This window comes from Varanus komodoensis, unplaced genomic scaffold (assembly GCF_004798865.1).
Source record: "Varanus komodoensis strain SLA01 unplaced genomic scaffold, ASM479886v1 scaffold56, whole genome shotgun sequence".
In the NCBI taxonomy this organism is placed as follows: Eukaryota; Metazoa; Chordata; class Lepidosauria; order Squamata; family Varanidae; genus Varanus; species Varanus komodoensis.
Genome location: NW_025336169.1, coordinates 157,623 through 180,238, shown reverse-complemented (window position 1 = coordinate 180,238; position 22,616 = coordinate 157,623). Strand labels below are relative to the sequence as shown.

The following is a 22,616-nucleotide window of genomic DNA, read 5'->3' as shown; positions in this document are numbered from 1 at the left end:
CAACAACCCATATTTCTGGGACAACCCACAGTTCAACCCATACTCCACCACTGAGCATGGGTTATCCAGTGGCCTGATCCCAATCTGTGTTTTGGGTTAGGGCAGACAGCAGTGGATGCAACAAAGGCACAATGGGAACATGAAACCATTGTGCCCTCTTGTTTGGGCACGGGCTCTTGCCTGAGCAAAGGTGGCGGCCCTCCTCCTCTGGCGCATTCCTTGACGCCACCTTCTCCCTTGGTCCTTTGATCCCCTGCTCCCAACTCCCAGCTTCCCTCCAGCTGCTGCATGTGGCTCAAGGCCCAACATCCAGGTACTGCAACCGGCTCAGATGCGTGCAGGGAGAGGTCTAGCTTAAATTACGTACTGTCCAAAGACGACTTGACAGCAGCATGAACAAATATATGGCTCTGCTTTTATTTTCACACAAAAACAGGGGGATGCTCTCCTTTTAAAGCACTAATTATGGTCCTGAGACACTAATGGGATTAGAAGGCAAGTTGCGGTAGCTGCCTTCTGAAAATCATTAAGCCCCATTAGAGTAAATTAACCTCCACCCTTCCACCAATCAGCCTCTGGGTCTTTTCCAGACCTCCTTCCTTCCTTTTGGTAGAGCAGCAATGAGCCCTCTGTTGGATGGAGCAGAATCAGGATGCTTTTCAATATTTGCTTCCTCTTCCCACGATTAATTTAGCTTCATAAACTCCATAGCCTGTGGGGGATTCTCCTCTTGCAACTGTGGCGTCAGTGGGCCCATGTCAGACTAATTGTAAATTAAGGTGGCCCTGACCTATGGTGTCTGAGTTCCACTAGAAGTGGGGAGCAAAGACATCAAGTCAACTGGAACAGAACCAAAGGGCTCAAAGGCCCCCTCTTGCAATTAGCAGCTGGAAATGCTTGATTACCTTCCACCCCAGAGCCTCACTTGAGCTCACCTGAAACGTTTAATTAGAGGAGAAGATGACAGTCAGTGAGAGAGAAAGCCTAATATCCTCCCTTTTCACAAAGCTGCCTAATTAATCGGTGTCACCAAAGCAGAAACAAGGAATATGCCACAAGAGAGGGAAAGGGAAAGCATCAAGGCAAGAAAGAAGATACCTTCTTCAAAAGTAGAAGAACCTGGAGCATTGTAGACTTGGAAGTCCACAAGGAGGGTCTGCTAGACCAGCCAGTCCATACAGGAATGGACAGGAAGTAGGTCAGAACAGAAGAGCCCTGCTGGAACGGATCAAGGGTCCAGCTCACCCAGGGGCCAACCACACGTAGGCTATGGACCCCTGCCATGGCCCCCAATAACCAGCGTACCAATGCATACGTCCTCCTCCCAGGCAGATCAGGACAAAGGCTTTTCTCACGTCTTGTAACGCACTGGCCACTGGCCTTCTGCCTCCACACCATCTCCTGTCCCCCGTCTCTAGTTCTCCATTGGACTAGCTGAGGAAGCCACATCAATTTCACAGATCAATAGCTGGTGCTTTTAAGGGAATATATGTAACTCTTCACATCTACATGCAATTTTAAAATGTGTGGGAAGGGAGGGAAGAACACACACTGACAAGGAACTTTTTAGTTTCACCGGAAACCCAGTGGGTGAATGGTAAATGGCTTTTTCCATAGGTGAAAGTGACCAGGTGTGTCAAGATGGGAGAACCGGGCTGATATGTTTGCCACTGCTCTGCTTGCTTTCCTTCTCCTTATTGCTTCAGCTCTTCTACTAAGCTGGCTTTGCTGAGCATAGAACACAAGGCAGGTTAGATTGGACCCAAGGTTCATCTTGAGGACTTCCTTCTCCTCCTGGTAGGCAACCTGATATGCTGGAAAGCCCACAAGAACATGTAGCCAACAACTTATCTTGTTGCTCTTCTCCAGTGGCTATCATGGCATAGAATATCGAGGACATTCAGATGCCAGAAGGTCCTCTGAGATGGAACCATTGGGAGCCACATCAGAGTGCAAATGGGGGGACTTTGGTGCTCCCCTTTAGTAAGACCTTGAAGCATGGCTTTCTTGACCAGCCAAACACCTAACTCAGCAAGCTGCTTCCTCCAGTGGACAATCCAAGATGCCTGGGCAGGTGTGGAAGCAGGAATCTGTCCCTGTTGTTTGCCCTGCAGGCTCAGAGCTAGAATGTTTCCTGCAAGGACAGGTTATTCTCCAGCACCACCCACCCCACAAACAAAATGCAAGGGAAATACAGAAGAAACTCAATTACTAGGTAGCTTCTTGATTGATAGTTGGAATCATAATGGCTGAGAGCTGCCCGCTCCCCATGTGGAACATTTCATTAGAAGGAAATGAAACTCTTCCCTTTTGAGGTGCCACATTTGGACTTAATGAGCTGGCAACCCAATCCGTGTGCTGGACTGTGTGGTGTTGCCATGTAGGGAAATGGCTAATATGCTGCTCCTCTCTGCTCATTAGAGACAAACTGATTCATGAAATTGAAGGCAAATGTTCTGTGGCCGTGGGGTCCATGCTGAGATGGCAGCACCAGGACTGAGGGAAGGAGGGTCGCAGGGCATCCGGATGGGCACTTGCTCGGGATCCCAGCCTAGATTCCGCAAGCCCCAACTCTGACCCTTCTTGAGAAGACTACTGACTACTGATAGTGGGTTGAGTGAGGAGCACAGGGACCCTTGCTCCATTTAGCCTACATGGCTGACACTGACCGGCAGCAGTTCTGCAGGTCATGAGGCAGGATTCTTCCCTCGCCTTCCTGGGGATTGAACCTGGGTCCTTGTGCATGGGCTCTACAACACCTCTCCTATATGCTTGCACACAGGGTGAATCAAAAGCACATCCATTTTCCCAAATGGGCTCTTTCACTTAGAATCATAGACTCATAGAATAGTCAAGTTGGAAGGGGCCAGAGGGGGACCAAATCAAACCCCCTGCTCAGTGCAGGAGTCCCAATTTAACCCTCATCCCTCTCAGATGGCTGTCCAGCTGCATCTCCAATGCCGCTAGTGTGGATCCACAACCTCCATAGGTCATTGGTTCCATTGCTATACTGCTCTAACAGTCCAAAATGTCGCCTTATATCTGCCAGAATTTGGCTTCCTGTAACCTCAGCCTGTTATCCCATGTCCTGTGAGAGGAGATCCTGGCCTTTCTGTTTGAGACAGCCTTTCAAGTATTTGCAGAGTGCTATCCTATCTCCCCTCAGTCTTCTCTTAGAGGCTAAACATGCCCAGTTCTTTCCATGGGGCTTTGCTTCCAGACCCTGGACCATCCCTCATTGCCCTCCTTGGAACCCTTCCAGCTTGTCTGCCTCTTTCTTAAACAGCGATCCTAGAACTGGACGCAGGACTCCAGGTGAGGACTAAGCAGTGCTGAGTAAAGGGGAACGAGCACCTCATGGGATTTGGAAGTGGTACTTCCATTAGTGCAGCCCAACAGGGAATTTGCCCTTTTTGCAGCCACATCACACTGGGGACCCTATGACAATCCCAAGATCCTTCTCATTTGCCGTATGGTTGAGCCAAGCATTCCCCATCTTGTAACGATGAATCTGGTTTCTTTTTTCTAGGTGCAGAACTTGGCATTTGTCCCTATTGAATTTCATTCTGTTCTTTTCAACCCAGGGCTCCAACCTATCAAGATCACCTTGAATCTTGTTTCTGTACAAGCTACCTACAGATCTTCTCCAGAGACAACACCAAGTAACTCAGCAAAGAGAAAGCTGTAAAAGGAGCCATCCTGAGCTGATCCCATCATCCGTGCTGGTGATGGAAGTGTCTTCCATTGCAACTGAAGGCAGCAGACTAGCTTTGCGGGATGCAGGGCAGGCCCTCAAACTCTCCTGTCCATCTGCTGCCTGGAGAGCTCACCCCATGCTGCCTTCTTACAGGGCCAGCCCTGCAGGACAGCAATCCATGATTGCTTGGAGTCAGGAGGGAGGGAGGCAGCTTTACCACAGACCCCACCAGTGCAGGGGCCCTTGAGTCCCTGGTGGTCTTTGAGATAGCAGCTGGAGATCTTGGTGGCCATGTAACAATGCTTGGGGGCTGCAGGCTGTGCACCCCCCAGACAAGATGACCTGCATTCTTAAGATTCATGTGAAGTTTTCTCCACTGACAGAGAATTTGGTGCAACCCCAAGGCCAGCGTGTTCTTCCCCAAGCAGAACTAATTTCTCACACACTCGGGATCCATCAAACAGGGAGAACAGAGTTCCAAGTTTTCTAGAATAGGAGCTCCCCCTACTGCTTGATTTCTTTTTCCAAAGAGGTAATGAGGCCAGCAGGAATTAGAAAGAGGATAAAATGGTAAAATGATAAAATGACAAAATGGGCTGGAGCGGGGGGGGCGGGGGGGCGGCAGTGGAGAGAAAGAATGTGAACATCTCAAGGAGCTCAACCACACACAGTCAACTGGCTCTGCTTTTGGAAGGAACCGAGTCTGCCTTGGCTTCTACAAGGACCAGCACCACAGACAGCCTTTCTCCATGAATCTGTCCAATCCCCATTTAACCATCCAAAATGGTGGCCTTTGCTACATCTCTGGGGGAGAATTTCACTGTTTAACGATGCACCAGGTGCAGTTTGGGGAAGCCCACCTTCCCTTCCTGCCTCCACATGCCATGTAATATCCCGTCCGGTCCACTTACTTGGGTGTGTGAGCCTCGTCCACCCGATTGCCCAGCTGGAATTCATGGGACTTGCTGCGATGCAAAGAGGTGAATCCTGGGAAAAGGTGGATCAGCTTCCGAGATGAGGGCGGCGGTGTGCCGGGCGGCTTCACCTTGTTCTTCTTCTTGATGGGGGGCGTGCCTGGCGGAGTCATGGTGGTGACTATATTAGGGGTGCGTGGTGGGGTGCGGGCAGCATGCCGCTGACGGGGGGAAGGGGGCAAGGAGCGGTGGCCAGATTCCAGAGAGGGGCACAGTCCCGGAAAACCTTCCACGGTCAGCCTGTCCACGTGGGTGTACACCGACCCGTGGGACATGGTTGGGTGGCAGTAATGCTGAATGCACTTTGGCTGGGCTTTGGGGCTTGGAGAGAGATGCGCTCGGATCCACTGCATGGATTCCGACTGGCAGGTGGGATTGCTCTCCTTGCTGGTCTCGGTTGTCGCTGGCCACTGGATGGTCCAGTCTTGCTTGGAAAGGTTGCCTCCTATGAAAAAGTGGAAAAGGAGAGAGAGAGAGGGGCAAATTATCAGGGACAATCACAAAAGCATGTCCCACCCCACCTGCTACCGAATTAGAGCAGATCTGACAAACTGGAGTGGATTCCAAGCCTGAACCATCACTGCAAGCAATGGATTGATTGTGGGAATTTGCAGGTACACAGTGGCTAGGAAAACGTCTCGCTCAAATGCTTGAAAAGGGCTAGGAGCATCATTCCAAAAGCTTCTGGTGCAACCATCTTGAAATTACTGGGGGAAGAGCAGGGGTTTAATAAAATCTGCAGGTTCCGTGCTGCAAGGTTTAGCCAAACCGTGTGCCCCTCACTGTAGACTAGTTCTAAAACAATAATTAAGGCAACCATTGCATATGTCATGGGGTCTGTTTTCCCCTGTAAGTCAAGTACAGGGGCAGACAGAACTATAACTGTTAAATTCATTTCCAACTGGTTTAAATTTGACATTGTATTCTTTGGACTAGAGCAAAAATAAGGTTGGTTGTCCCCCTACAGCACAAACTACAGGAGGTCTTCCCTGGTTGACCAGTTCGCATTAGACAAAGCACTTTTGTATTCTCCTAAGTCTTTACCAGCTTAAAATTAGGTTTGCTTTATTGCTTATTGTGTGTCTTGGGTTCCACTTTAAAATAAGTTTTCCTATGTTTTAACTGTCCTGTTATTTCTTTTATTTAAATTATTCCAATTGATTTCTGACATTTTTAAAAAATATGCTTAATACAATTTATCACGGGTTTCATCACCGGTTCCATTGTTTTGCCCTCGATTATATGTACGTTACCCAGACAACTATAGGGTGACTCACAAGTGAGTGAATGAATGAAAATATTCCACAATGGTGTGGATTTAGCATCATTTCAGCACAATGAAGAACAAAAAGATAGCCGCCACTTTTTTTTTAAATGGAAATATTTTGAAAAAGAAAATTGCAAGTGCCCGTTTTTCTGGAGTGAGCAGGTGAAAAGTGTGGTGAACGCTGATAGTTTCTCAGAAAATGGTCTTCTGGACCATTTCAGCTCATTTCTCTTTCTTCCTCTTATGATCCCAAGATGGTACATTCTCTCTTTCTCTCTCACACACCTGCCTCCAGTCTAGAAAGACTGGCAGGAGGTTTCACTTCATTACCAAAAGTGCTATTTCATGCAGTTAACAGAATTCATCTCTCAGCACATGGCAAATCCAAGTTCTCCACTCTGTCTTTTTGATCTGTCTTCTCTAACAACTCATGAATAAAAAAGGCAATGTTTACATGCAGAAAAGACTACCAGTGACAACCCTGACTCCTCGTCCTTATTCACTTTGGATTATTAATTGATAGGCATGTTATCTTGGCATCTTTCTCAAGGAAATCAATTTATTTCAGGCCCTTGAGAAGGGAGTAGGAGAAAGGGTGGGGGAAGCTGAGTGGGGGAAGCTGAGTGGGGGAGAGGGAAGTAAATGAAAAGGCATTTTTTAAAAATTTGGGGAAGGAGAGTAGATGTTGGTTCCATCTAAAGCTGGTGAATTGGAAGGGCAGCCAGAGGAGGGAGGGGAAGGAAAGCTGGCCTTCATGAAGTGGGACCAAAGTTCAGGCAACCATGCAATAAAATGAGAAGGGCCCTATTAAGTTCCCTTTTAAGAGTGAAATTTCCTTTTTCCACTTGCACTTCTTGTAACAGCCAAGGTGAAAAGAAGTTGGGCAGCTGCAGAAGCCCCATGCTCCAGTACGGGCCTGCTGGGAAGAACCCCCTGGAGTTGCTTCACTTCTTCACCATTCCAAATTTGTTGTCTACCTGCCTCTCACTCAGGTCCTCCTCCTCCACCAGAGCCCGTTTGGTCACTTACCTCTGGCCCAGACAACAGTGGTGGCATAAAGAAGGAGCAGGGAATGCCTGACCTCCTTGGTCATTGGCTCTCCGCCCATCAAACAAGTGGTACCCAGGATGAGGATGAGATTGAGGAGCAACTCCAGTTGTTGAGAATCACAGTGAGAAGGGAGATTCACTGGGAAGAGGATCCATTGACGGTGTTCCAGCCCTCAAAACTCTGGAACTGTACACTATAGTGGAAGGTTTTAAGGAAGTCTGGTATGGAAGGATGTCTAGTGTGAAAATGCAGAAAGGGAACTCATGGAGCTTAAAGGGCTGGGATGATGGGATGCTAGACTGACTGCTACAAAGGGAAAGGAATGTCAACTCCAAGGAAAAATATGTAGGCTTTAAGTGAACCTGCTCAGCCAGCAAGCAGACAGACTGAGCTGAGGCTGAAATTTTCTCCTCCTCCTTCCTATTGTATTAATATCCCAATAAGATTTGAATCATGGGAAAACATGAATATTCTTCCTTGATGCATTTCTATACTGCCCCACAGCCAAAGCTGTCTGGGGTAGTTTCACAGGATGGCTTCAGGATTGTCTGCCCACATGGAGGTACCAATATCCACAAGCACATCTGTGTGTACTTCCAACCCAACCAAACCCACCAGAGCAGAGTGAGCAAGCAACACAACCCAGACAATAGCAACGGAATAACCTGCTAGCCAGTCCAATGGAGAGAATCTCCTAGAAAGTATGGGTCAAGAACCTGTAACTATCCAGGGAAAATACTGTCCTGGATGAAAGCAATTAGCACCATTCTTCATTAGTAATTAAGTATGATTGATGGTTTCTAAACATAGGAACAGAATGTTTTAAGAGGAACAAGCAGCGCAGATTCCAAAGCATGAGAACCCCATCTGGGTGAAGTGAAGCCCCTCACCCAGGGTTCCCAGCATGTCCTCGCCCTTCCCTGGTTCCATTTATCTGCTCTTTATTTTGATGGCTATGTCATTACATGATTGATGAGCACCACCACAAAAATAACTTGATGCTTATTCCTGGTGCGTCATCCCTATAAATATCCAGGTAGGGTTTGGGAAGCCCATTTTAAATCTGACAGAGGCTCACACAAAGGCACATGCAATGCTTTTCAGAGACTTGGCAGTCGTGGTATTGTTGAGCCTTCATGGACCCTGAATTGAGGCATTCAGGTTTTGCATCCCACCACGGTCCCTGTCAAACTTTTTTCCTCCATTTGCAAATGTTCAGAATGGTTCATGTCATAATGCCATACCCTTCAAAATGCCAAGACATGCATCTAAATTCATAGCTTGCATTCCCAAAGAGATGCATATGCTTCTGAGGGAATGCAGTGATAGGCTTCGACAACTTGGGCCCTCCTGCGTGACTTACTAGTGATGGCTCCAGTTTTTTGATGGCACCTGGGCAAGACACCATCATCAGCAGGGTCCATTTCGCAAGGACCCTCCCTTCTCACCACCTTTGCCATCAGCTGTCCTGACTCCTCACCCCTTTCTCATGGTTGCCAGCTCTTCCTCACTTGACATGGGGAGAGGCAGTGAGCAGGTAAGCGCTGACATCTCTTGCCCTTCCTTCCCACTATCACAATCACCACCAGAGTCAGAGAGAGAGAGAGAACAGTTTGAAGTCTCGTAAGGCTCACCACCCTGTTGAAGCTAAGCAAGTCTGAGGCTGGCCTAAGCTTGGAGGAGAGACCCTCTGGGAACTGTACGTGGCCACCTTGAGTTCCACAATGGGAGAAAGGTGGGATAGGAATATAATAAAGAGAGGCGGGTGATTAAGAAAGTTGTAGCAATGAAGAGGAGCAACGCTGGGGAGTTGAGAGTCATTGGCAATGCCCAATCACATCTGCCCTTGATGATGCAATTCCCATCATCCAGTGGCTATGCCGGCAAGGACTGATGGATGACATCTGGTCTAACATCTGGAGGACTGCATGTTTCCCACCCTGACCAATGGTTCCCTGGTCCTAGTTCCACTGGCTCCCAACACCCAAGTGGCATGATATTCATGCCTTGCTAATTAGGATGTGGGTGCCAGCCTCCCTGGCCTTCTCAGAAGGAGTTTTGTATATACAGAAGATTGGTGACAAGGAACCAGTCCTAGGAAGCTCCATCTCACCACTGGCTTCCAAGGTCAGGTGCTTGGATCAAACTTGCACAGCCCAATAAGGCAGCTCCTGCATTATGTTTCCAGCTGCAGCATCATCTCCCAAGAACTCTCTGTAGTTCCTTAGGCCTCAAGTCCCCCTTGCCCATTTCCCAAGAACTCTCTGTAGTTCCTTAGGCCTCAAGTCCCCCTTGCCCACAGCCTTGGGAAGTGAGGCAGGGTGCTGAAATGGAGCTCAGTTAGTTCCAGATCCTGCCTGGAGCAACACCCTTGTTTTGGGCAGGGGCTTTGAAACACACTCTGTGCTGCCATGAGCTGTCCGTGGTGCTGCTCGTTTCCTGCCATGAGCTGTCCATGGTCCTGCAAAACCCAGCCGACCTCCACAGTGCTGCTTGGTGAGCATCTGTCTAGAGCAGGACAGGGCGGTGAACAATGAACACAATATTTAGCGGTCTGGAAGGGCCTTTGTTTGATGGTGGCATTAATTTTACTCCCTTCCTCAGCTGAAAACGTCTGGCAGAGCATCTTACAAAGGGTGAATAGTGTCAAGACATTGCCTGCCCCCTGATTTACTTTCTAAAAGGATGACACAAAATGATAAAGGGGAGAGGAGAGGCCAAAAGAAAACTAAAGAACCAATTCGTAGAGGTAAATACAGTTCCTCTAATGATCAAATGGAAATCATTCCAAGGAGGGAATGAGACTGAGGGAACTGACCTTTTATCAGGCCGTTTTCCCATCTTCTCTCTCCCCTGGTACAGTCTGAATCACTAAACAGAACTTGGAAAAACACTCAAACCAGTTTTGCAGCATCCTGTGGAATTACTGGGAAATGGGTTCTCTTGCCATGCAGCTGCTGATGTTTACCAGGATTTTCCCAGGTCACACACTAGATCGCCCTCAGATCTTTCAAGGTGAAAAATAATAATTTATGGATCTATCCCCCCACACACACACACACACACACAAGATGACATTGGCTCTTCAAGTGTTTTCTAGCTTTCTTCCCCCGTGACAAAACTAAAGTTACTACGGCAACCTAGAATCTTACGCAAAGTGACAGTGTAAAATATCACGGCACACAGAAAGACAACAACATTCCCATCCAGTTGCTTTCCCCCATGAAACTTGATGCATGCTCACTGATGGTGGGAATTTTAAGAACATTACTCAAATGGTACTGATGGAGGGTCTTTGGAGCCCCCACAGTGGTCAGATTTTGGCAGGGTAGTCAAGTGTGGTGTCGCGGTTAAGAACATGGGACTGGGACTCAGGAGACCTGGGCTCTAGTCCCTGCTCAGCCATGGAGCCAACTGGGAGACTTTGGGCCAGATAGACTCTCTGCCCCACCTACCTCACAGGGCTGTTGTTGTGAGGCTATGACTGACAGGAGGAGAATTACATCAGCTGCCTTGAGTCCTTTGTAATAAAAAGGCAGGATTTAGAACAAACAAAATAAACCAGCAAGTACATGAGGCTAGAAGTGTAGCCTTGGGCAGATACCCAAACCAACTGAGGAATCCCTTGTCTGTAAAGGAACACTCATAAGCAATGTTCTGCTCATGATCAGGTCATTCCTCAGGTGGTGCTGAGAACCAGCAGCTGCACACCAAGGGTTCATGCTACAGCAGTGTCTGTAGAACAAGTTCCTGTGTTGAGTCCTCCCTACCAGCTTTGGTCGTCTTTGAACCGTCCTTGCCTGGACTTCAAATTGATGGCCGCCCCAGCCTGTGCAAGGTCGAGACCTCCCCGGCTCTGGATCTCAGCCAGCCAACTGCGTTTGCCCTTGCAACAGGCCCTTGCGAAGTCCTCAGAACTTGATCCCCATGCCAGCTTCAGTGGGACTCTGACAAACAGGCCTACACAGCCTATGCACAGCTGCTGAACACTTTAACAAGCATTCTAAAAGTGCTGAAGCGTGGTCAATCTAGAACAATCTTTAGCCCAGCCTCCATGACAGCCTCATGCAATATTTTAGGGACCCAGCCATGTACATCCTAATGAAGAGGCATTAGCCATGACACAAAACTGACAAATCGGAGGCCATCTCCTCCCCCCACCCCCCAGCCTTTCCTTCATCTGGAATGATAATGGATTCCCCAGCCCACATCCCTGAATCTTTGCCTGCCAATTGCATTCATAAGCCAAAATTGATTAATTGCCAGGAGCTCTTACTGCAATACGCTTGCCTCATACTTCATACTCAGCCATCTAAAGATTATTACAGAAGGCGGTTGAAATCCACAATTCTACCCCGCAAACCACTCACGTCTACCAACAGGCAAACATCAGCCAAGGAGAAGGACCAGCGGGTCTCCCATCACAGGGTGATTTATTGTGTGGAGAAGCCGTGGGAGGAAGCTCACTTGCCTCCACCACCAACATCTCCCCCACCCCCAGCGCAAGGACGACGAGAGCGCTTCCTCCTGCAGAACTCACACAGACACACAAGAGGGAAGCGGCAAGAGCTTCTCTGGGAAAGCGAAAAACATTCTCAGGCATACAGACAACTGACAGCCATCCTCTCCCCGAGCTTGCGGGGATCTGTCAAGGGGCAGCTATCAGCTAGACAGCCACTACGAGGAAGTGACGGCGTGGTGACACTGGTGACCTCGCAATCCATGACAGGAACACGAAGCTGCCCGACACGCCACGCGACCAGTACAAGTCCCTCTCCCTGCACAGACTTCATTTGCCAAGCAGTCCGTTGTCCATCCCGTCTCACCTGTCCATCTTCCCAGGAAGACTGTCAACCTAATTTTCTATGACATCAAGACAAACTCCCACACCCTCCAGGAAGCTGCAACATCCAGTGTGGTGAAGTGGTGAGAGACTGGGAGATACGCCAAGCAGAAGTGGCTGCCTGGGCCAGGAGGCTCACTGGGTGACTTTGGGCTGGTCGCTCACTCCGTCTCGCCTACCTCACAGGGTTGTTGAGAAGATAAAATGGAGAGGAGGGGGGCTATGTGAGCTGTGCGAGGTTCATTGCAGGAAAAGCAGGGATAGGGATATAATAAAGAAATAAATTCAGCTCTGACAGTAAGTAACTTCCTATAGCAGAAGCAAGCACTTGTTACGGAGCGCTCAGTCCAGCCAATTGCACCCTTGCAGCTGAGGAGCACCCAGACTTAGTGGCATCTAAAATTCCTGGGCCCTCTTGGGCTGGAGCTGGTAGGGTGGGAAAAGCAGTGGCAGCAAAGGCACTTGGAGAAGAGTAAACGAGACTGGAGGAAATCTAGACTCCCTCCTAACTTCCTTCTAGCTGCTCCTCCTTCAACCTTGGAGGGTGGATGGCAGGGCATTTTCCACACATAATGCTGCAGGGCAGGGCAAGATGTGGATCCAGCTCCCCCATCCAAATGCAGTGTGCCCTCTTCGATCTCCAAAGGATTTCTCCAAGACCAGGGACCACAGGATTGCCCTCCTGTGAATTCAGTTCAATTTCCCGTGTCAGGAAAAGGGGGCTATTTCAGAAGGCAGTGCCCTGACTTGTCAATTGGATGTGGGCTATTCTGAGAAATGCTGCTCTCTGGGGCAGAAACCCAGCTCTCGTGCAAGACTCTCTTGACCTACACAACCACCCTATGCAGGATTGGACCCAAGGACACACAGGGAGTTCCATGGCTAAGCATGGACTTGCACTGAGGCCTTCTAGCTGCAGCCCAAAACTTCAGTCGCCACATCTGAATGCTGCAAACGGATGAGCTCCGTGTCCAACACCAACACGCAGCGTCCTGCGATATTTTATTGCACGAGGGTGAGCTACGGCAAAACACCCTATTTTTCCCCTCCTGCTCCCTGCTGGCATGATACTCCCACAGAGATATGTCCTAGGAAATTGGATAGCACTAATTAATGACTCATTAACTGACACTGTGCTTGTCCCTTATCCTAATTTATTAAGATCAATCTCAGTTCTTTCCTTCTCATGCACTTGACTTAGAAAGATGCAGAGATTACTTTTAAAGGGGCAGTAATTGTTTTCCTAGACAGCCTTTTGTGAGTCTGAGGTCCTTGGGACCCCGTCCCAAAACTTTGCAATACCCACCTCCCTTTTTCACAGTCCAAGAGCTACTGCCTTAAGAGCTAGAAACTTGCTGTGTTTAAAGCTAATATTCTTCAACAATTTGGCACTTCATACAAATACAGTGCTGGCAGTGGTTCTTTCTCCTTCTGAACTTTTTCCTCCGTGCTTTCCCCCCCACACACAGTAGGAAAGCTGCTTTGATTTTTGACAAACCCTTTTAAGGGATGCATGTCTAATGACTACATGTACAATGGGTCTGTTGGGGGCTTGCTGGATAAATAGCCTGACATGAAATAAGGCAGCTTCCTATCTTTATAGCATGAGGGCTAGAACCTTGATTTTTAACAAACTGAAGCTTATTTCAGGGAGCATCATTGGCAAATGAAGAACAGCAAGGTAAGGATCAAGGATAGGAATGAACGGGCACTGCCAAGGACCCACCCCCAAGAGGGGCCCACGGACAAGAGCCTCCGGGATGCTTTTCTCCTTGCTAGTTCAAGACCAATGGCATTTTCTGGGATCATCTAAGACCTACTGCAAAGAGATGTGAGACCAACACACAGCTTGACGTTGAGCCAAAAACATGAATGCCACCACCCAGGTTCTCACTGTAAAACAATGCCATCATGTTTCCAATAAAATGGCTGCCTCAGAGGTACATCTTGGAACTTGAGAAAATCTAACTGGAGCACAATCCAGATCCAAAGCCACTTGTAACAAACACGGCGGCTCTGCAGAACCACTGAGGAGTTCTCTTGCTGTTAGAGTCATCAAGCAAATGCAAGAATATACTGACCCCTTTTGGTGGAGAAGTATGTGACACAGTGGATGGATGAGCTGTTAAAGCTTTCGACGGAACTGTGTGCAGACCAAGAGGAATTTATCTCAGTGGTAGAAACAGCCAAAAGGTAGTTTTTCAGGTCCAGAAAGTGATGGATTGCCCTTCCATTTTGGTTTTTACCATTTTGGTTTTGATGTCTGTCCAACATTTCATGTCTCCCCAAGAACACTGAGCTCTCCAACCGTTTCAGGGTGAGAGAAGGCTGCTGTCTTTAAAGGAAATCACTCGCAAATACTCCATTTCCCCTATAGCTCCCCCTTCTTGCTTCAGTGGCCCCCTTTACCCTCAAGCTGAGCTCACTCCAAGGAAATTAAGGAACGCTTCCTTTACTGGGAGCAGTATTTCTTTGGCATCCTGTCACCATTCCCCCTGCTTCTATTATGGGCTGGTTCTTTGTTCTTTTCACGCAACATACACACGCCACAATCCAGACTAGCAAATGCAAGAGATGGTACCTGCTGGTCATTGCGAAGCTTGCCCTCAGGTTGCTAGGCAACAGTAAGGTTGTTTTCCCCTCCATCCCAACGACCAGAAAATGGTTGATTTGAATCCAAAGGGGGAGATGGATGAGGCAGGAAGAACGCAGGAGGATGGACCCCCTTGCTCCATTCCTGGTGTGAAGGTGGCAAATATTTTGCTCCTTCATCAGTTATTCTCTGGTCACTCCTTTTCAGTGCGGCATCAAGAGCACTGAGCTGAGTGCCAGACAGATGCTCCACCATCGCCCCCTCCCCCACGGTTCACAATTCGACTCTTAGCCATGTGAACAAGATGACCTCCCCAGGGAAAGCCATATGGATGCCTTCTCTCCCCCCCCCCCCCCCCCCCGAGAGCTTTACGAAGCCCTTGGTTCCATCTATGCAGGTCAGAGCTGTCACTCCTGCTCGTTCTCCACTTAAATAGCACTCCAGAGATCCCCATCCATAGGACATAAGGCATTGTAGGCCTCACTGTAGCATTTCAAGACTACAGTTTCCCTATCTCTGCTTTTATAGCTGACTACTCAAGAGCAGAGAGGGGTAAGAAGTTCATTTCTGTTGAGAATTTACCAAAATTCACAATCCTCGCTAGTGGCAAAGGGTTCAAAACATGGGGTGTCATTGTAGCATGGGTTAAAGGGTTCTAAGTAGGGGCCCTCTTTTTCAGCAGGGGTTGCATGTGTCAGGTTTCACAGGGAAGGTATCTGTACTGCAGAAAACTTAGAGCACTACTTGGGCCGGAAGCCAGGCAGAGATGCTGCATGATGCTCCAACAAGGAGCAGAGCAACCGTAAGCCTTAAGTAAGAGTTTGGCTACCTTTAGGGTGCTTGCCTGTACTTCCCACAGTGACTGAAACCTTGTCTGTTAACATCATCATTATTATTATTATTATTATTATTATTATTATTATTACAGCATTTCTATGCTGCCCCTTGCCGAAGCCTCGGGGTGGCTTACAACATAATAAAATACATTGAAGTACAATAGAATGTAATAAATTACCTCCAATTACATAAATACAAAGAATATGCTGGGATACCCACATAATCATATAAAGTTAAAATTAACAGTATAAAATAAGTGAATAAAGAATATAGGAGGAGAATAGAGAAGGAAGAAGAAGTTGCCCTGGCCAGATTATATATTTTAACAAATAAAATGATGCTTAAATAAAAAGGTCTTTACCTGGCGCTGAAAAACAAGTAACGGCAGTGCCAGGCGGACCTCTTTGGGGAGTGAATTCCATAGGTTGGGCGCCACCGCAGAGAAAGCCCTCCTCCGAGTGCTTACTCTCCTAATTTCTTTCATGGAGGGTTCCCGGAGAAGGGACTCTCCCGCAGATCTCAAGGGGCGGTCGGGCATATACGGACGTAAGCGCTCGTTCAGGTAGCCAGGACCCAAGCCTGTTATAGGAGCCTCCAGCTGTGACAGCCGTGTCAGGCAGCTGCTTCCATGGCCAGAACATAAGGAGAGCAAAGTGACCTATTTTGGCAATAGAGATCATAAATAATAGTCCATGGTCCTCGCATGGGTCAGCAGGCTGGGTACCTCCTCTCAAAGCTGCTTTGCTCTTGCATGGGCAGGAATTGTTTGTTGCAGCTTCCTTGAGCCGGTAGATGTTTTGGACTACAGTTCCCAAAAACTCAATGGCTAATGGATGAGAATGATGGAACTGAAATCCAACCACACCTGGGGGCAACTACTTGCAAAAGAATGCCTAAACCCATTTCATCTTCCAGCGATGCATTTTCCCAAGGCTTTCCCTGGGAACTACTTTAGAAACATAGAAACAGAGCGAGTCAGAAGGGGTCTCCCGGGCCATCTAGTCTGACCCTGGCTCCAGCCAGCTCCGCTCACAACATGCCCACCATGTGCACGTCCAGCCTATCCTTGAACACCCGCACCGATGGGGCCTCAACCACCTCCCGGGGAAGCCCATCCCACACCCTCAGGGTCCTGACTGTCAGGAAGCGCTTCCTGGCATCCAAACAGAACCTTGGTCCCCTGAGCTTTGCTACTTTCTTGTTCCTGGGTGTCATTTGTTGGGAAAGCAGGGCTGTGTGTATTCATATGAGACAAGGCACAAGAGCGGTTCTATCTCCGAGTGCTTTCATACCACAGCCGGCACAGGGGACTGCAGTTAATTTCCAGGCAGATGTACAATAAAGTAAATTTAAACGGCTGCACGGGCACATTCCATGCTCACCAAAAAATTGGCCCTCAATTGCCAAGATGACTTGGAGTCATGCTGAGGGGAAGTTATCCATTGCTCCAAATAAGGATGGGGGAGCCAGCATTTGGGAGAGATCTGCCTTAGAGACAGGTGGAACCGCAAATTGGAGTCCTCCATACCCATATTTCAGATTATGCCAAGCCAACTGGAAAAGCAAAAGTGAGAAGGAGGCGGCTGTCCTGCTTTGGACTCATCATGAGAAGGCAAGACTCCCTGGAGAAGACTATCATGCTGGGTAAGTGAAAGGCAGAAGGAAAAGGAAGAACAAATAGGGACAGAAGAGTTTAGAAAGCTTTTTCATTCATAGGGGTGCGACAGATTGGAAATGACTTAGTGCGTAACTGCTACAAAAGGGGCTTCCAAAAAAGTCTCCCAACCATCCCTGGTTCTGAGCTCACACTTTCCAGGTTTGGGCACTCTGACAAACCAGAAGAACCACTTTAGCCAGATAAAGGAACCAACTCACTTCCCTGTGAAACAGCAACTCCTTTAAGGAATCCTCTGCTGCCCTCTACTGTGCAAGAAAGGAAGTTGCTCCCAGAAGTTTTATGAAAGGTTTCTTCATAAAAGGCATTGAACTGCCTTTTCTCCAAATTGCTGGATAGCTTGAAGAACCTGTTTTCTCTGGTGGCCCTTTACTTGAAGTTCTGAGCAGAACATTGGAATTTCCCCAAAAACCTGAGCCAAGATACATAGCTAGACAAGAATGGTATGGGGGAAACCCCCGCCCGAAATATAGTAAATGCAGATGAGAGAAGTGGGGGAGAATCTCAACATCATCCTCAAAGGAACTTTAATAAGACGCTACACCCTTTTCGCTGCACATGGAAATTCCTGCTGACTGTGAGAAAGAGTACAGACCCCAAAATGATCAATACTTTTGGGGAAGACCTTTCGCACTGCACACGCACCATCAACGAACATAAGAAATAAATCTTAATACAGCCATCAAAAAGCCTGACGTTCCAATAGGTTCTTCTATTAGAAATGCACTCATTTGCAAGCATCCAATACACCCTTGTCCTTGGTTTGTGAACACTGGACAAAGTTTAGTATCAGTACTGAAGAGAACTGAATCAAAAGTCCTGCACTTTGTAAGTTTCAGAGAGTTGCAGAGGGTAAAAATGCCACTTTGTAGTTAAAAAAGGAAGACAATGGTTTCTTTAGAATTACCTGCAGATCAAAAAATATACCCAGGTCAGTATTGTGACCCCTACAAATTTTGTATGATATGTGATCCCACCAAGAGGGGTAGAAGATAATTGAACTATCTTGAATTTTAAACATACTTTGAGCACCTAATGGCCTGCTGTACTCAAAGGATGCAGCTGTCTCTAAATATTGGTGAAGTACAGAGCAAGAGCTCTGTATTTACAGTATTTACTGAGCACCTCCCAGTACCTAATTCTGCCCACTTCAAGATGCTTCAGAAGCAGCTGAAAAACAATGATGCAGACCCATCATTGTGGGTGAGGTTGTGTTTTTGTTTTAAGGTTAACAATAAAGATAGGCCTCTGCTCTGAGGAGCATACAGTTTAAACAACACTTTCATGGAAGGCAGAAAGTGTGAAAGATGGAAAGGCGGGCAAAGACCAAAAGAGGAAAAGTTTGTTGGAACCTAAACATGCATTGGCTTCTTTTCCGAATGAGATGAAAACCACAGGGTTGGAACAGGAAAAGAGTTTCTAACCCCAGGGAATACGTTGCCAGCCAGGCAACCATCTCCCCAGCTTTGCAGATATTTCAAGACCACAGAATCAGGCAAGGACTCTTTTAAAAAGCCAGTCAAGCTCAGCCTATACCTGGCTGCAGTTCCTTCAACCCGCAGTGGCCCCTTGAAGCTGTCCCGGGTCCTACTCTTGCCTTCCTCTGCTTAACTGACATGAACTGACTACCAGCTTCCCCTGCAAACCCTTGAGCGAAACAGATAATCATCCAGTTATTGGGATCTTTCTATGAAGGCTTCACATAGGAATGCTCTCCCAGAAATGCAATGAAACATTATGTCCCCTGCTTTGTTGAGAAGGCAGTTAAGAAATCCCCATTAGACTGAGGTTTTGTCATTCATGCAAGCGTTGTGCAAGAGATTGTCCATTCTGTCACCCAGTGCCAGCTCTATAAGGATCCACATAAAAAAAGGTCTGACCCCTGGTGCATTTGCATGCTTTCTGTGGTTGGATAATTAAAATTACATTATCTTGCATGTGTCTTTTGTTTTTTTTTTTTCCTGGTAAGTAATGGCAGCCAGGAATACAAGAGCTAGATCTGGAATTCAGCTCTGTACCTTCTGCTTTGTTATGGTTATTTATTTATTTATTTATTTATTAAAACATTTTTATGCCGCCCCTTTCGCTGAAGCCTCGGGGTGGCTTACAACAATAAATAAAACCACATAATATATTATAGCAAAATAATAAAATTAACATTGTTCTGGAGACATTGTGGGGTGAAGTGGGATTTGAAGGAGAGAAATTTTGGGTAGTTGGAGGGGAAGTGGAGTTATCGGAGGGATCAGACCACCACCAAATGGCCAAGAGTGATGGTGTACGAAGAACTGAGGGCACCAGTACGAAGGTTTTGGAACAGAAGGTCAGGAGCATTTCCTTCACCCTCACTAGAACAGGCCTGGCACCCCATCACAGCAACAGAGAAGCTAAGGGGTTCAGGAGCTAAGGGGTCTTCTCATCCCCACCCCATCCTGAGGCGACTCAGTTGACAAGGTTGGTTGCTGTCACTCCCCACTCCCAAGAGAGACAGGTAGCAGTGCTGTAGCGGCCCCAGGACTCACAGGGATGCAGTACAAGCAATGCCTTGATGGCCAGGTTGCTGGTGTCACCTGCACAGGACCCTCAGCACGGTTTGCCCCTTCAGAGTTCAGCTGCGATCCTCACAGGAGAGGAAGGGGGTGCAGTTGGGAAAACTAATTCCCCAACATGGTCCCCTGCCAGGTACGTTGGGTGGCTCAGTCTGGAAGGGGAACCTGAGATGCGATTTCCTTAGCGAAGTCCTGCTCCCGGTGGACCAACCCAAATGCTCGCAACTGTGGACGTTCCTGACTGGGAAGCATCCAGACAAGAGCCTGCACTTTGCAGCTGACCATACACAAAGGTCTCACCTCAATCTATATGAGGGGGAGAGAGAGACTCTAGCCCAACTCAATGGTAGAGCATGGCATTATCAAAACAATTAAACCAAGCCGACCTTCCAATCCTGTAGCTACAAGTATTACAAGAATGCTAACGGACAGAGTAGTTCTGTTGACCAGCCTTTCCCAACCAGGTGCCTTTTGAATGCGTCAGACTGGAACTCCCAGCATGCTGGCTGGAATTTTAGTTGAACACATCAGGAGGTGGCCAGGATGGGGAAAGCGACGACTGCAAGTTGCTTGTGTTATTTATTGTTGTTTATATTTATTGTTATTTATTGATTGATTGATTGATTGATAAGAAGAGAAGGCATGCTTCCGCACCTGACTTATGCACATTCCGAAGGCAGGAGAGCGAAGCATTAAGCCGAGCACATTCTTCCCTGTTGGCCCCGAACTTCTCCACTGTTTCACAGACCTGCTCCTCTGTCATTTCCAGCAGGTCCTCCAAGTTCAATTGGCCTGGAGTGATTTCCTAGAAGATGACGACAGACAGACATGATGTTATAAAGAAAAGTCTTACTCTGCCAAATCAGATAGACAGACATCAGCTCCTGGAGGCCAACAAGCTAAGCCTTGCTCTTCCTGGGAGAGAGAATTTATCAGAAGAGGGCCTGAAACAAAAGGCTCCAGTGTGAGAGCTGCTCTGGAGGACTGCAAACAATCCTGACCATGCCCTGGTCCAACTCACTCTCCACCCACCTTCTAATTTTCTATCCTCATTCCTAAGAGTCACACAGTTCCTGAGCATTCTCGATTTTCCCATGGTTGTTACAGTGTCTACTCCCTTACGGGGCTCCTCCAAAAATGTATTTTGCACTTCCGCGGACTTTGAGTGGAACAAGGCCTTTTTGCTATCTAAGCCATGGCATTCCCAGCACGAAGGTCAGAAATAGAGGAGGTATAGGGATTGCTGCAAACAAGAGGCATCAGAAGATTGTTCAAAGCCATCATTATATCTATTGATAATGCACAGATCAATGCACAGTACTGAACTTGAGCAGTTCAGAGTGGTATGAATGGTGCTTTCGACCTTCTATGTTAGCCTCCCAAGCATCCCATGAGGTGGATTAAACCAGGGAAGGGCAAGCTGTTTTGGTCTGGGGGCCAGACTGCGCTCTCACTTGGACCAAGCCGGTGAACTACATCAAGCGGCGGAGGTCCCACATAAACTTCAGTGCCACGACCTCATCCAGCCCGACCAATCTTCCTTTCCTCTGCACCTCTTTCTAGAATAAGGAACTCCCTCTCATTCAACCCATGCCCGGTCTACAGGGACAATGCCCCACTTAACTCGCTGCTCTGCTAGCTACAGGAAGCTTCCCAGATCATCTGAACAGATCTGCAGGAATTAGCAGCAGTTCTCAGTCTGGTCCCCGAGTGAGGGTGAGCGTGCCCACACCAAGAATCAAGCCCCATGCATTAAACAAGCAGTGCCTCCGTGCCTTTCTGCTACCCTGCACTGATCCTAGGCTCATCTCAGAGCAGTCCTCTGGGAGCTTCCAGCAAGCGAAGTCAGATTGGTCGCTACTAAGAGGGCTATTTATGTTGTGACACCAAAGTACGGAATCAACTCCCCCTTGAGCCTTGCCGGGCACCTACATTGTACTCTTTCCAGGGGCAGGTGAAGACCTTATTTCCCAGGGATCTTAGCTCCAATGCAGGATTTAAAACAGATTTAATTTTAAATCTTTGTACTGCTGCTAGAGCTTACTTACATTTCTACTTCTATTTTAAGCTGTCTTTTATTTTTGAATTGTGGTCCTGCTTTATATTGCAAAGTGGTTTGGGTCAAGCATAGGCTATTCTATAATAAAGATGATGCATGTCCATCCATCTCACAGCACTTCAACCAATAAACCTAGACTCCTCCATTTTGAAGAGGGGACACAAGGGCAGTGCACTATGAGAAATGTCGGCCTAAGCTGGAAACTCTGGAGGGGTTTCCAACAGACTATACTGATTGGAAAGCAGGGCTATTGCACCAACCATGCTAAAAGGCTTCATTCTTTCCTCTTCCCTCCCCATTCCTATTTCCTTGCATGCTGCATCTTTTAGGTCATAAGCCTTCAAGCAGAGATCACCTTCTTTTTGCAGAATAGAGAGAGAGCCTTCACTCACCTCCATGACTTCCTTGCGGATGTTGACAATGCGGAACCAGTGCAGAAGCTGCGGGAATCCCTCCAGCTTGGCATTGCGTTCCTGCAGCGCTACTTTCCTCTTGCAGGAGAGCTGGCGGCTGAAGTATTTCACCAGCTTGCTCTGCAGGGAAGGGATGAGAGAGAGAGATGAGATGGGAGGAGCTGGGCAGCTGTCCGTCAAAGCAGACCCCACCTTTTTACTGACAGGCCTATCCTCAGTCTCCCCTCTAAATGCACTGACAGACTTCAGGAGCATACACAAAGTTTGCTTGTATCATTGGGTGCATTCGTTATTTTTTGTCCTGTGGGCTGGAGGGGTGGGCAACCCAACCTTGGACTGCATTTCCCCAAACGCTCCGCCATCAGGCATGCTGGCTGGGGCTGATGGAATATGTAGTCCAAAGCATCTAGAGCCCAGCCCACCTCTGCTCTAATGGCCCCCAGTGCTCCATCCTGCCAACACGTATTGCCACCCTCGTGAAGTCCCTTTGCAGAAAATCACCTTGGAAAGAAGATCGAGCATCGCGGCGAGGGTCTGCAGCCCAGAAAAGGTGCAACAGGCAAGCAAAAGGGTGCGCATCTTCAAGTATTACAAGGGCTGCTACTGAGGGAAAGGGGAAGTGTGCTCCTGGTTCCTCCAGAGGGCAGGAGTTGAGCCTA

At 47.9% G+C, this 22,616-nt stretch overlaps 1 protein-coding gene across 1 annotated transcript in view; it reads right to left on the bottom strand.

The window, feature by feature from the left end:
- Nucleotides 1-22,080, bottom strand: part of KSR2 (kinase suppressor of ras 2) — a 154,162-nt gene extending 132,082 nt beyond the window's left edge. The window contains exons 1-3 of the mRNA XM_044448941.1: nucleotides 21,937-22,080; nucleotides 20,140-20,290; nucleotides 4,609-5,116 (exon numbers count right to left, since the gene is read on the bottom strand). Of these exons, the coding sequence (XP_044304876.1) occupies nucleotides 4,609-5,116; nucleotides 20,140-20,290; nucleotides 21,937-21,942 (665 nt within the window). The 5' untranslated portion in view covers nucleotides 21,943-22,080. The remainder of the gene's footprint in view (nucleotides 1-4,608; nucleotides 5,117-20,139; nucleotides 20,291-21,936) is intronic.
- Between the last annotated feature and the right edge of the window lie 536 nt (nucleotides 22,081-22,616).